Source organism: Hippoglossus hippoglossus, chromosome 23 (genome assembly GCF_009819705.1).
Source record: "Hippoglossus hippoglossus isolate fHipHip1 chromosome 23, fHipHip1.pri, whole genome shotgun sequence".
NCBI lineage: Eukaryota > Metazoa > Chordata > Actinopteri > Pleuronectiformes > Pleuronectidae > Hippoglossus > Hippoglossus hippoglossus.
In genome coordinates, this window is record NC_047173.1 from 4645766 (window position 1) to 4658343 (window position 12578).

General features: G+C 42.5%; 1 protein-coding gene across 3 annotated transcripts in view; it reads right to left on the bottom strand.

The window, feature by feature from the left end:
* Positions 1–10800, bottom strand: part of ptprz1b (protein tyrosine phosphatase receptor type Z1b) — a 64956-nt gene extending 54156 nt beyond the window's left edge. For 2 of the 3 annotated variants that reach the window (XM_034577827.1, XM_034577825.1), the window contains exon 1: positions 10298–10799. In XM_034577827.1, coding sequence (XP_034433718.1) covers positions 10298–10361 — 64 coding nt within the window. In that variant the 5' untranslated portion in view covers positions 10362–10799. Of the gene's footprint in view, positions 1–10297 lie in introns of all 3 variants that reach the window. The other variant, XM_034577826.1, reaches the window with a different exon arrangement.
* Positions 10801–12578: the final 1778 nt, after the last annotated feature.

A 12578-nucleotide genomic window follows, 5' to 3' on the forward strand; every position in this document is an offset into this window, starting at 1 on the left:
CGCTAGCAAACACAAACACACTGGGATAATAGCACAAAGACACGTATTTGGACACATATGCAGCCTTAGGCTTGCAAACATAACCCTTACACTAAAAAAAACATGCACACGTTTATTTGACTTTTTGCACTTTAGAGTGGCCAGTTTGTCTTAGTGTCTGTTTCTCTGCGTTAAGTGTTCACTTCCTACACAGGCTACCTGACTCAAAAAGAGTTCTTAATATACACGTAATATGTCATAGGAGTCAGGGACATCTCTTTTCATATATTCACTCAATGATTCTTATAATGTGTGTGTGTGTGTGTGTGCATGTGTGTCCTCCCAAAGATCTCCATTGAAATGTGTGTGTGTGTGTGTGTGTGTGTGTGTGTGTGTGTGTGTGTGTGTGTGTGTGTGTGTGTGTGTGTGTGTGTGTGTGTGTAAGTGACAACAGTGGGCGGTCGGCTGGTGGGGGGTGGGGGTTAATCAACTTCAACCCACCAATTGGTCACAGTTGCAGCCCCCTCATGAACTTTCTCACTGGGAAAAATAAAGTCGGCCCAGCGCTGGATTGAGTTCACTTCCACTATGCTCGTCTCTGAATTCCACTCTTGACAAAGCAATCGAGGAGCCTCTATTAACTTTCATCAGACTAGCTGGTTCCCATTCACTCCATCGCTGCAGCCCATGAGACGAAAGCAACGCAGCAAAATGCCAAATTTATATGAAGAAAAAAAAACAAAAAAACTGCTGACTTTCAGTTGTAATTTCAGTCTTTGTTTCTCTCTTTGAAGTCAGCCATTCTCTGAATAATAAAAAGGTCATCGACAAGATAATTTGCTATTCATCTTCCTCTGTGACTTTCATAATGTTTTTCACAATGTTTACACGTGCAGCTGTTTTCTATCTCTCCGGCTCACAAACTTGGTTTAATGTCACCTTATCAATTCAGATTTATTCAAATTGGAGTTGAAACTGGGAAGGGACACTCTGATCATACTGTAAATATGTCTGTGTTGCCTTTGCCAAGAAGGTTATGCCGTATTACACAAAAAAACTTGGTCTAAGGATGTTATGGGTCAGGAAAGAACCCATTTCTTAATAAATGAGCAAACCCAGGACAAACGTCGCTCTCACGTTCAACAGAGTGACAGGTACACAGACTAAATAGTGAAGAGAAGTTCTTGCATGACAGATAACACCATTGCATGCTTCTTGCGGGTGAGCGCACAACTGCATCTGAAACTACGATGTCTGTCTGTGAGGAAGGTAAAAACTTTATGGACAACAGTGTGAGCAAGCATGCAGCAAAAAGCGCTGCACACATCTATACAATGCAGAAACAGAGCAAAACACCAAGTAAGAAATCTCTTATGTTACATATTATGGTCCATTATAAAACTGTGTCCGGACAAATTAGAATATGGTGGGCCGCCATGGTCTAGGATTGTAATAAGAAATGAAGGCTGACTGAGAACAAGAACAATATTCCTGACATTTGAGAAAGTGGAACTTGCACATGTTTGGTGGTTTTGCTTCAAAATTACAGCCATTTATTTCATTTCAGTCATTAGTTGACAAATCAACTAACTGTGCAGATCTAAGCTCTACTGCATCCCATACAACAAAAAAGCTGGTATTTTTCAAATTAAGACATAACGTTTGGGCATTGTTCCACTGTTGATATTCTACAATGGAAATAAAATAATCAAACTAATTCCAGTTCACGCCTTTAGCAACATCATGCAGAGAAAGTCACCAGAGCAGTGCGGTGGGCTGAGCTCTGCCCTGATCTGTCTGACCTCTGATGGTGGTCCATAGATGTTAAACAAAGGCTTTGAATGGTCACACGGGTCAATCACAGGAACCCCATGACAGAAAGAACAATACTTTACAACAGAGAAACCTGTGGTTGTGACGCACTGTGGAAGGAACATGCTCAGTCATCAATTAAGCTCTGCTCCAGAGCACACACGTGAATGAAATAGTTCTACAAGCAGCCAATGGAACCAGATGGATCCAGCTCTTATAGGTCAATAGTCTGGTTATCACTTCTCCAACTTAACACGTACACAACGAGTTTAGAATAGCCCTGAACGCTGAAGTGTGGCCATGTGTGTGTCTATGTTTGTACATGACAAAGTCTCGTACTTCCATTTGCTGGCCCGCCGAGTGGCAGCGAGGTTCTCTGAGGACTAAGGCTCTCCGGTAGCCTTGGTCCTCGGTGCCAGCCTTTTAAAAACACAACGGTGGCTTTTGTACGTGGGCACCGACAGAGACAGACGGCCATTGTCAGCGGCTGTAACTTCAGACAGACCTCTTCGGGCTGGAGAGACTGCAGAGAGAGCGCTGGCATTCTGTGGTTTCAGCGACTTGGTTTCACTCTTCCTCTCCTTTTCACCTTTTTGTTCTCTGTGATGCGGCCTTCATCCTCCCTTTCTACTACTTCAAACTCCTCTGCTAGTTATCCCCACTTCCCCTGCCCAAAAATGTTGAATTGATATCCTTCCTCTAGTGACTCCAACTTCACCTCCTCCTTTAGAATCATATTATTAGAGAATTACAGAGAAGGATGTAAAACACAAATCATTATTTTATACATTAATTACAAAGCACAACATTGTGAATGACTCCTCAGGCAGGAGGAACTTGAAGGTCATGCTGAGTTCTCATTGGGAAAGCAGTCATTAATAAAAGGGAAGCTAGTCAGATGGTCGATCAGCATCTGAAACGCCATCACCTCGCAGCTTTACAGCTTCAGAACCAGTGGGTGCTGAAAATGTCTGTAACTCTCTGAAATCACAATCCAATGGTCACACCCAGATGTGCAGGGTTGAGGGAGTGCGCAGGATTTGAACTTTGTTGTAAAACTCAGTCACAAGGATTTCAATGGAGTATTAGGGTGATTCTGAATAAAAGAATATTGCTTCCTCACTCTTAATGACAGCTGGCTCTTCACGAGGGGGTCATTCAAAACAGCTATTAACACATTTGCCTAACTCCTAGGTCATACTACAAGTATTATGTACAAGTTCATTTTGAGGAGCTACTTGGAGCTACTGTGGAACTATAGTCCCAAATATTAACTTCCTTTATTTCCTTCAAAAACAGCTCTGGGACGTTTTTAGCTTGGTGCTTTGTATGGAACAGCCGCTGCAGTTACCTTGGCCTCAGTGTGCAGTCTTAAAATGGATTATGATGGAGAGGAAATTCTCAAACAACTCCTGCAGCATTACTAACTTCTCCCTTTTTATGTTGTCTCTCACAGCTAAATACACTTTGCCCCCTCGCCTCTTCATAACTCAGGAGCTCTACGAGCATTTGTTTGATATAGTGATTTACCGGTTAAGAAGTGGATGATGCTGCAGAGGCTGTTTGGGAAGTTTCTATTTTAGCCACATGACTCGAGGTCGGCATTGGAAACCTGACAACTAATGTTGCTGATCTCCATGAAAGCAGGTTGTAAACCTTTCACGGGCAGACGGGATGAAGTGAAGAGGCGGAGGAAGGAAGAAGGAATGGCAGGGTCATTGTCAATGACCCACAAAGAATAGTAACAATTCATCTATGCAGCAAATCATATTGGAGTCAATGATGATTCCAGCCCTCCTCACATCTGTGTCTGCTCTGTTGAGCTCTACAAGAGAACCTACTAACCACTGTGTTCCACTTTCATCTTTAAGACTTTCAATATCTAACAATCGCTGCTCAGGATTGCAACCACAGTAACTAGTGAACAAACTTTTGAGTGACACAAGTGTTTCACTGAGCTGAGTTCCTTGTCCAGGCTGCTCTGCATCAAAGAGATCCAGCTGTCCTCATGGCACAGACTGGCTCCAAAATAACCATGACCGTACGCTGCAGCCACAATGAGAGCAGACTGCAGCTAAGTGGATTTGAGAATAAGAGCACTTGTGAATAAAATGCTTTAGATGGAGAGGCCAGTAGAGACAGTGAGAGGAGGGGGGGGGGGGGAGACAAAATATTACAGCAGAGAGCAGCCAATCAATTATTCAATGCAACATCTGTGGTGACGATAACCCACTTCTATCACTACAGTCAGAAAATATTTCAAGTTTGGTTTTCAAATTAAGAGAAGAGATATGAAGTCTGCATAGTACATCAGACCATTTCTGAATGCTAAATCGAAATGATGAGATAGTGAGTCATTATTTCAAGTTAATAAGTCATTATATTGAGATATTAAAGCAACACTATGTCGTTTTTATACCTTAAAATAACAGCATCACACCATTTAATGGGACACAAACTTACAATGAGGAGAATGGCATTTCTGTCATTGCAACAGCAATGAGACATTAACACATCATTTTGAGTTGGTAAGTTTTTATTTTTAAAAGGGTTGTCATTAAAACGATTTAAAGGACTTTTTGACAAAGTGGTGGAAATGTTAGCACAGAACTGAAACTCTACAAACTTCAAAAACAAATCATTTTTCTCTCATTCTGAGGATTTAACAATCTGAATGAAACTTTTTACCTCAGTTTCTCCTTCCCTCCAATTTGAATGCCAAAAACAGAAATCTGATTATATATTTTTTTCCCGCTAAAACCAGACAGTTAAGAAGGCTTTGGGAAATCGTGCTAACAAGATTTCCCTCAGTGAAGATTTTTATTTGGCTGGTTTACAGAGCTTGACTCGAGCATGCTGCGAGTGTGTGTGCATGTGTGTAAGTGTGCATGAGTATAAGTTGGTGCACACACACATAATCTCATTTTAAGCAGGGTTAAAGCTAGAAGGAGGGAGACACGCAATTATATCTCACTGCCCTATACTGAAGTGTATACTGTACTATATACAGTCACATAAAAGAGGAGATGAAAATAGATGGATTAAAAATAAACGGAAGTGGGATATATGCTCTGGCATGGACAGTGGGATATTAGTGCCAGTGTTCCCTAAGTTAACAGACCAGTCTCTCACCGTGTCAAATCAGAGGATTTCAAGATCATTAACTGTTCACAATTTGCCAATTCTTCCAAAATAAATGAAAACAATGCAGTTTTAAAGTGACAGTCAGCAGCATCCTTATAAATGTGGTATTTCATTCATTATAACTGAATGTGGAAGTGAGGGAGGCATTGTGGTGTATGGCACCATGTTGAGCTTATTAAACAGGTGGTGTATTGGTCAAATGAGCCCATAATTAAACTATTTCTTGTATTCACTTCTATTCTTTCATTCAGGTTAGCTGGTGTAGCTGTCTTATTGATCACGATTGGGAAGATTGGGTAATTTATTGATTGGGAAACAACAGTATCACATCAGTTCTCAGTACCAGGAAACATCAACACTACAACAACTTGAAAATGCATCAACTCTGCTAAGTATACGCCCGGGATCCACACTGCTCTGGAGATTTAGAGCCGCTACAACAGAGAAGTTTGAAAAATCCAGGGCGGCGTTGTAGTCTGTACAGTCAGCGTAACATCAAGCAACATGGACAATCAATTACAAGCGATGCTGACCCTGTTGTCTTTGCAAACAGCTGTTCTGTAGCTAAATTCTGCCTTTTACAAAGATACAAATGTTTACAAGTGTAGGAGATTAGCCATCTGGGACCTTTCTGCAACCAACAACCAAATGCTTCCCGTTTACACAGGTACGTGCGTGCCCAGTGTACGTGAGCTGTTACTTGATATGCGTTTTCAGGCGTGCTAGTATGGACGGGGAATAAATCTGATAGGGAGATAAAACGCTCATGTGTACAGAGATTGTAGTGAGCGAAGTAGAATGGAAGTAGCCTGAGTTTATGGACTGGAACATTTTGCATAAATGTGTGAGAAGTTACATATTATTGCTAACTTGATGGCAGAATAGAGACATTCACTTTTGAAATATACTTATTCCACGACTCTAGAGGCTAATAAGTAAATATTTTTGTCTTGTCCTTACAAATCTGGTCAATACTGCTTTCATCCGTCTTGTGATTTACGAGGTGTCTCAGTATCTCATCACTGTTCTCTTCATATAATTCATGGATTTACACATTCAGAATGCCAAGAGTACCAGAAGGTGTGTGCCAGTGTTTTGTAGGCAATTAGTATGACACCATCAGGCATCCCCTTATGCCACCGGATGCAACCCCTATGGTTCGAACGCTGCGAGTGCACTGGTTGGCCAGATGGTATCTCACAGGGAGAACATATGATCACTGAACTCACATTAAACATTACACATGAGCTGTGACACTGTGCGTGGTGGCACGTTGGCTGGATTAGATTCTTTGTGGTTTCAAGATTTCTTGTTTAACATTACGCATAACACACAAGCACATTAAAGACACAGCAACACTGCAAAAGCCACAACTTGACTACAGAAGCCACAACATAAATGCAAAATCCACAGCACAACTACAAAAGCCACGGACAACAGCTCACTTGAGCGCAGTAAGTAACTCTGCTCGTTTCATCGTCAACATCTGTCGTCGGTCAATTTCATTGTGATTGTGTTTCCGCTGTGTGCCTTATTTGCTGTTGTGTTGTCACTTTGGCATTAATGAGCTCCTGTGAGTCATCTCGGCCACCTTAATAAAAACACACTCACACAAGTATTCCTCTCTCATATAAACACACAAACGCTGAATGAATGGTGGCAGTGCACTCAGTATAGATCCTGTTGGCATGCAGGCTGTGTCCCTCCAGCTAACCAATCACCATGCACCACCAATCTATTAATTCCACAGTGCATTGGCAACCCCTTCCAATTCAATCACTGTGGCTTAACAGCCCACTAAAATATATGTTCAAATATATGACTGTAACAAGACAATGGACAATGCGTCGAGGCCCATGTCTTGTGAGCAACCCCTGCAAATATAACAGTGACTCATCTAATGCAGTCTGCTAGGGCGAGTGAATGCTAACGACTGGAAACAACCGGCAAACGCAGGCAATCACTGGCAGGAGGCTTCAGATTCAATATGTCCCGTTTGGAACGCTGGAGTCTGAGCTCCGTGTGGTGTCAAGTGTTCCGAACACCAGAGAACAAAATCCCAGATACAACCATCACGCTGAGCCGCTTACTTTGAAATGTCTAACCTGCAGAATCACAATATATCACATGTCAGGATACTTGATGCATCAACACAGGAACACATTCTCACATCATCCCCCCCCCCCCTTTACTGCACAACAGTGTGTATGGAATGACAGGGAGCAGGTGTGGAACCACCGTGGAGTCACATGCATGGTGTATATTATGAGAGAGAACCATGCTGTTACTAAGCATATGGCAACGTGAAGGACTCCAGCTAGAACACTTGAGTCCATTGAGCTGCAAAAGCCACAACAAGAGCAGTCACAATGGCGATTTGTGTGTGTGCTTTTGCACGGATGAGTGTGACTGAAAGGGCCGAGCAAGAAAATGTGTGAGCGTGTGATTCTGAGAGGCGAGCAGGCGTATTGTGGGACAGATGGCTGGAGGATGCTCCATTTCCTTTTCCTCTCAACGACGATAGAAACAGCATCTCTGACATAAACATTTGAAGGGAAATGAACCGGATTCATGACTACAGAGACATTCTGTGTGGTCATCAGCACTTCAGCAGTTAAACCCTGTGTATCAAAAGACTTATCACTGTTCTCTGTGTCACTCGGTTGGATGGACATCTTTACAGTCAAGAAGAAACAGTCATCTAATATTCAAGCTCTACTGGTAAATCTTCCAAACGACGCCACTTCTCCTCTCACTATATTACACCTTCTAGTAACTACATCACCTTGCATATCACCTGCGCTGGCACAAATGTTGTCAGAAATGCTATAATCAGGTATGCACCTTTTAAATGGAATGAAGAGCAATCTGCCCTGCTGCTGAAGTTTTAGGTTCCTCTTGGTAGTTTGAAATCTTTGTTATCTGATGTTTTTCATTGTTTTTCACAGACCCTTCCGTCCCCCTATCCGTTTTTGTGCACGTCTTTTCAAATCTTGCGGATACAGATGAAACTAGGCCAAACAGAGCAGTGCCACCGAAATCATGGGGGGGGGCAGTGGAGCTAATAGTTCAAGCGAGACGACCAAGCGGTTTCAACAACGGCGGAACTTTTTGGGGAAAGAGTTGGTAAGAATATGATGGCGCCTGTTTACAATGTGGCCAATTTAGCCTCTTTCTTGAGTGGAACATTATCATAACCTCCCCCATGTTACAGTTTGTTGTTTTTTGCTGTGATGACAGGTGAAGGAAGGAGTCAACAAGTAGTGGGCTGGAAATGGAAAGTGAGAAATTAACTCATAATAAAAAGGCAATAGTAACACTGTGACAGATAGAAACAACAACTCAAATGCAAGCTCAAATGTAAAGAATAACAAAGCCCACCCACCATATCTAGCACCATTTGTGTCTTTATCAAGTTACAGAATCATAAATTAAAAAAAAAAAAACGCCTCATTGGATCTTCTGGTTCAATCCGATCACACTAAATCTCGTCAAACATGGAAGATGCAGGTTTGAGCTCAGGACCTCAGATCTCTTCCCTCTTCAAATGAAAGTCATGAGATTCATCTCCTGTGCCTCATTTGAACGGTATGATAACCTTGTTAAGAATCGATGTTGAACGTTTAAGCTATTTGATTTCTCAAAGGTCAAATTGAAATGTCAACCACAGCTGTACCGAGGCCGGGTGGATGCAGACTAACAGGGGTCTGTCAGAGGGTTCAGGGGGGTCATCCATGAAGTCAGACTTTTTTACTTTTTCACTTTTGAAGCCAATTACAACCATAACAATATGTCAGCCAATAGTCTTAACAAACACAATGAGATTATCTTATATTTTAAAGCGTTGTGACCACGATTTACAGGTAAATGAGTGGGGCATTTTATACATGGCAAAAAGTAATTTTCAGCGCCCTCTGGAGGGAAAACCATTTAATAGCAGGACTGTTTCAAACCTTTCATATATCCGTTTTTTTCTGCCAGGAATGTATTTTTATAAATTAACTGACTAGACCAGTAAAGCTGCTTAAATTGTCCAATATATTGTCCCTGATGATATAACAGCCAAACTCTCCTGTGCCTCTATTTGATTTGGCAGAAATGTATACGTTTTCCCCCAAAGAGCTTAAGTGAGCTCCAAAGATTTTCCACTAACATAACCTCAAATAAAGGTTCCTGCAGGAAGCAACGACTAAATCTAACTTTAAAAAAAAAATCAAATGTGATATTGCAGATGCCACTGGTCAAATGTTGGCAGGACAAATAAGGACATGATGCTCAGAGAGTGAAACTGCTCCACTGTTCTAGTTTGAGCGATGATTCATCTTGTTAAGCTACTGACTGAAGGGCAATGCATGTCTTACTTATTTTCCTTTTTTTTTAATTCGTAAACAAACTGTATACAGAAATGATGCTTTTTACTTCCCCATCTGTGATCCAATTGCTCAAATTAGAACCAAGCCCCCTCTCTTGAATGTCTTCAGGAGGATCTGAAATTTGACATCTGCTCCACTGACTCTTGGACTAATTATTATTTTTCCAGTGAAAGCAGTCGACATAGACATACTGTGAACAACATGTCGAAACATTTCTGGACTTGCATTCACAAACCTTCCCTTTGAATATATTTGTATATTAGGGGCCAGGGGGGCTGAAATATGTTTGGCCCCTTAAGTGTCCCTGTACTGTCAGTCATCTAAAAAAAATTATAAAATATTTACCTACTAACAATACGACAATGAGTAAAAAAAAGAAAATTGTAAATTGTGAAAAACTTAGATCCACCACTGATGCATATTGCCAGGATATTAGAGCAATGACTCCCTCATGACACAGGTCTTTAAATACAGGACAACGTGACACAAACAAATATGTGATATATACACATATTAGATGGGTTCGGTTGCAGGAACTCAAAGTTGGAGCACATCTCCTCGGGTCCGCTATCCACTAAAAGACCAGAGCATCATCACACCGCCCGACGGTACATTTCATTCATACTTCAACTTGTGTTTGGCCAAAAATGGCTCAACATGTTTGAATCACCGGAATTGAAATCCGTGCACGTACTGCAGAGGAGACGGGGGAAAACAAAATCTGAGCGCAAAGGGGACATTTAGCGGTGGAGAACACGTTTCCACGGAGGGAAAGGCATGCATTTAAGAAACATACAACCGACGTGCGAAATGCATCTTTTTGCAGATAGAGGAAGACGGAGGGAAGTGAGCAGACAATCCGGGGGAATCAAACGGACGCACGGGCTCAATGCAGCGAACACAGCATCACATGTCAGCCACCACCACAGTCACAATGAACGCCTTTTCTCTCCTTCCTCTCCTCCTCCTCCCCCTCCTCACTTTCTTACCGATGTGGCAGAAAAGCAGCAGCTGGGAAACGATCGCGTCGCTCCTGGCCAGTGTCGTCTCCATGGTGTCGGCGTGAGAACTGAACGTGGAGCGGCAGACGGTGCAGTTTATAAGGGACGGCCGTGCGGGCGGGCGGCGGAGCGGTCGGTTGGTGTGCGTAAAAGATGCGCTACCAGCTCATCGCGGCTCCTCCGCTGCCTCTGTACGCTCGGATTGGCTCGGCTCGGTTCGGCCCAGCTTGGCTCGGTCTGGGTTTAAAGAGTGGGTTCCTCCCGGGCTGGCTGGAAGGATTTGGGGGGACGCGCTCCCTCACATGTATATGCCTCGCAATAAGGGGCGCGTTGAGTGCGCGCCGCCCACTGCCCCTCAGTGGAAAGGATTACAGCTCCTGTAACGTTGTCATGATGTTACAGGGACACAGTTATCTGTGCCACAGCACCAGTGTGATTCATATCCTATAGTAGAGATTTGTAGCAGAGGCGGATCTACGATTTTTCTAACCCATGGGCCATAAAGGGGCCACAATTTTCACAGAGGGGGCCAATTTTACATCCAACATTCATGCACAATTAAAGGAATAGTTAACCGATAAATGAAAATTCTCTCATTATCTGCTCACCACTATGCCGATGGAGGGGTGGGTGCTGCTCCTGTGGTGTCATCCAAGTGTCCGGAAGCCCCGGCATTCAAATTCAACTCGAATCTGTGTCATTTACACAATGTTTTAGGCCTAAATGTCCTCTGTTATCCTCGTCTGCAGCCGTGTTTGCGTGTCGCATGGTTGCCAAAAAAAGGCCCACATTTGTTTTTGGACTATTTGGGCCATATTTGTTATTTTACAAGTGGGCAACTTAAGGCCCGCATCCATTTTGGTCGGGCGTCAAGAAGGCCAGAAATAATGCATTTGCAGTTTGAAGCAGATACATGAAATAAAAACAATTGATAGTTTAAACACTTGGCTTTCATTGTGAATAATTGCAATTCCGACAATTGAGTGATTGGGGGTGTGATTGAAAGCGTTACAAAATCTGACTGTGAAATGAATGAATCCTGTTCTCAAAACAAAACCTCAATAATTGCGGTTAACAAATTCAGATTGAATTTGTCTCATAGGGCTTGACATGGTGCGACATCCTCTGGCCTTAAACCTCAACATCTATATCTTATGATATAATGATGGCTTAAATAGGAGAATGCATTTGAGTGACTTGGAGAGCTTGAAGGAGAATCAGGAAGAGAGCTCACAGTGTGTGTTTCCCGATTTCATGTGAGGCACTGAAAGAGCTTTGGTCCACTGAACTGAAGAAGCGTCACACAACAGAACAAGAATGTAGATTCAAGCAAGCCAGGGCTGTCCCACGGTGGAATCAGTGTGTGTGTGTGTGTGTGTGTGTGTGTGTGTGTGTGTGTGTGTGTGTGTGTGTGTGTGTGTGTGTGTGTGTGTGTGTGTGTGTGTGTGTGTGTGATGGTGGTGGTGAGATTTGGCAGCAGTTGGACTTTAAGATTCCCATGAGGTACACAAAGGCATAATACTGAGTGTGTGCGCATGTGCCTTGTGAGTGCAGCTCCACAAGCAACAGGCTTCAATGGTGCAATAACAAACAGTTGTGGAAGCTTCTAAATGTCTGTGAGAGAGAGAGTGTGTGTGTGTGTGTGTGTGTGTGTGTGTGTGTGTGTGTGTGTGTGTGTGTGTGTGTGTGTGTGTGTGTGTGTGTGTGTGTGTGTGTGTGTGTGTGTGTGTGTGTGTGTGTGCCACAGGCTTTGGCTCCACAACAACATGCTGCTCTAGTTAGTGTGTGTGCATTCATTAGCATAAATTAAGAGGAGATAATCCTCTTTAATTCAGGCGGGAGGCTTGTCTCAATTGTTGCACCAACATTTTTTCGGATGCTTGTTACAATATCCTCCCTGGCCCCTGCGCTACCAGGATATAAGCCTGTGTATCTGTTTGTGTGTGCGTGTGTGTGGGAGAGTGCAGTGGGGCTTTTGGAATACCAACATGTACATTGTATCTCTCGTGTAATTACAAACCAAAATAGAATTAATAATGTAAAAAGATAATAATAGAAACGGGGGGAAAATGGGGATAAAATGCTCATTTAGTAAAATACAATAAAAAAATTAACTGTAAAATTCAATCTTAAAAAAAAATATCAATCTTGGAAAACAAGTTACCCTGAAAAAGCTGAGTAAATAAACCAGTTAGTGTTAAGTATATCTACTTAAAGCTTGGTTGTACTTCATACATTTTCTTATGTTGTTTCAAATTGAAATGACAGG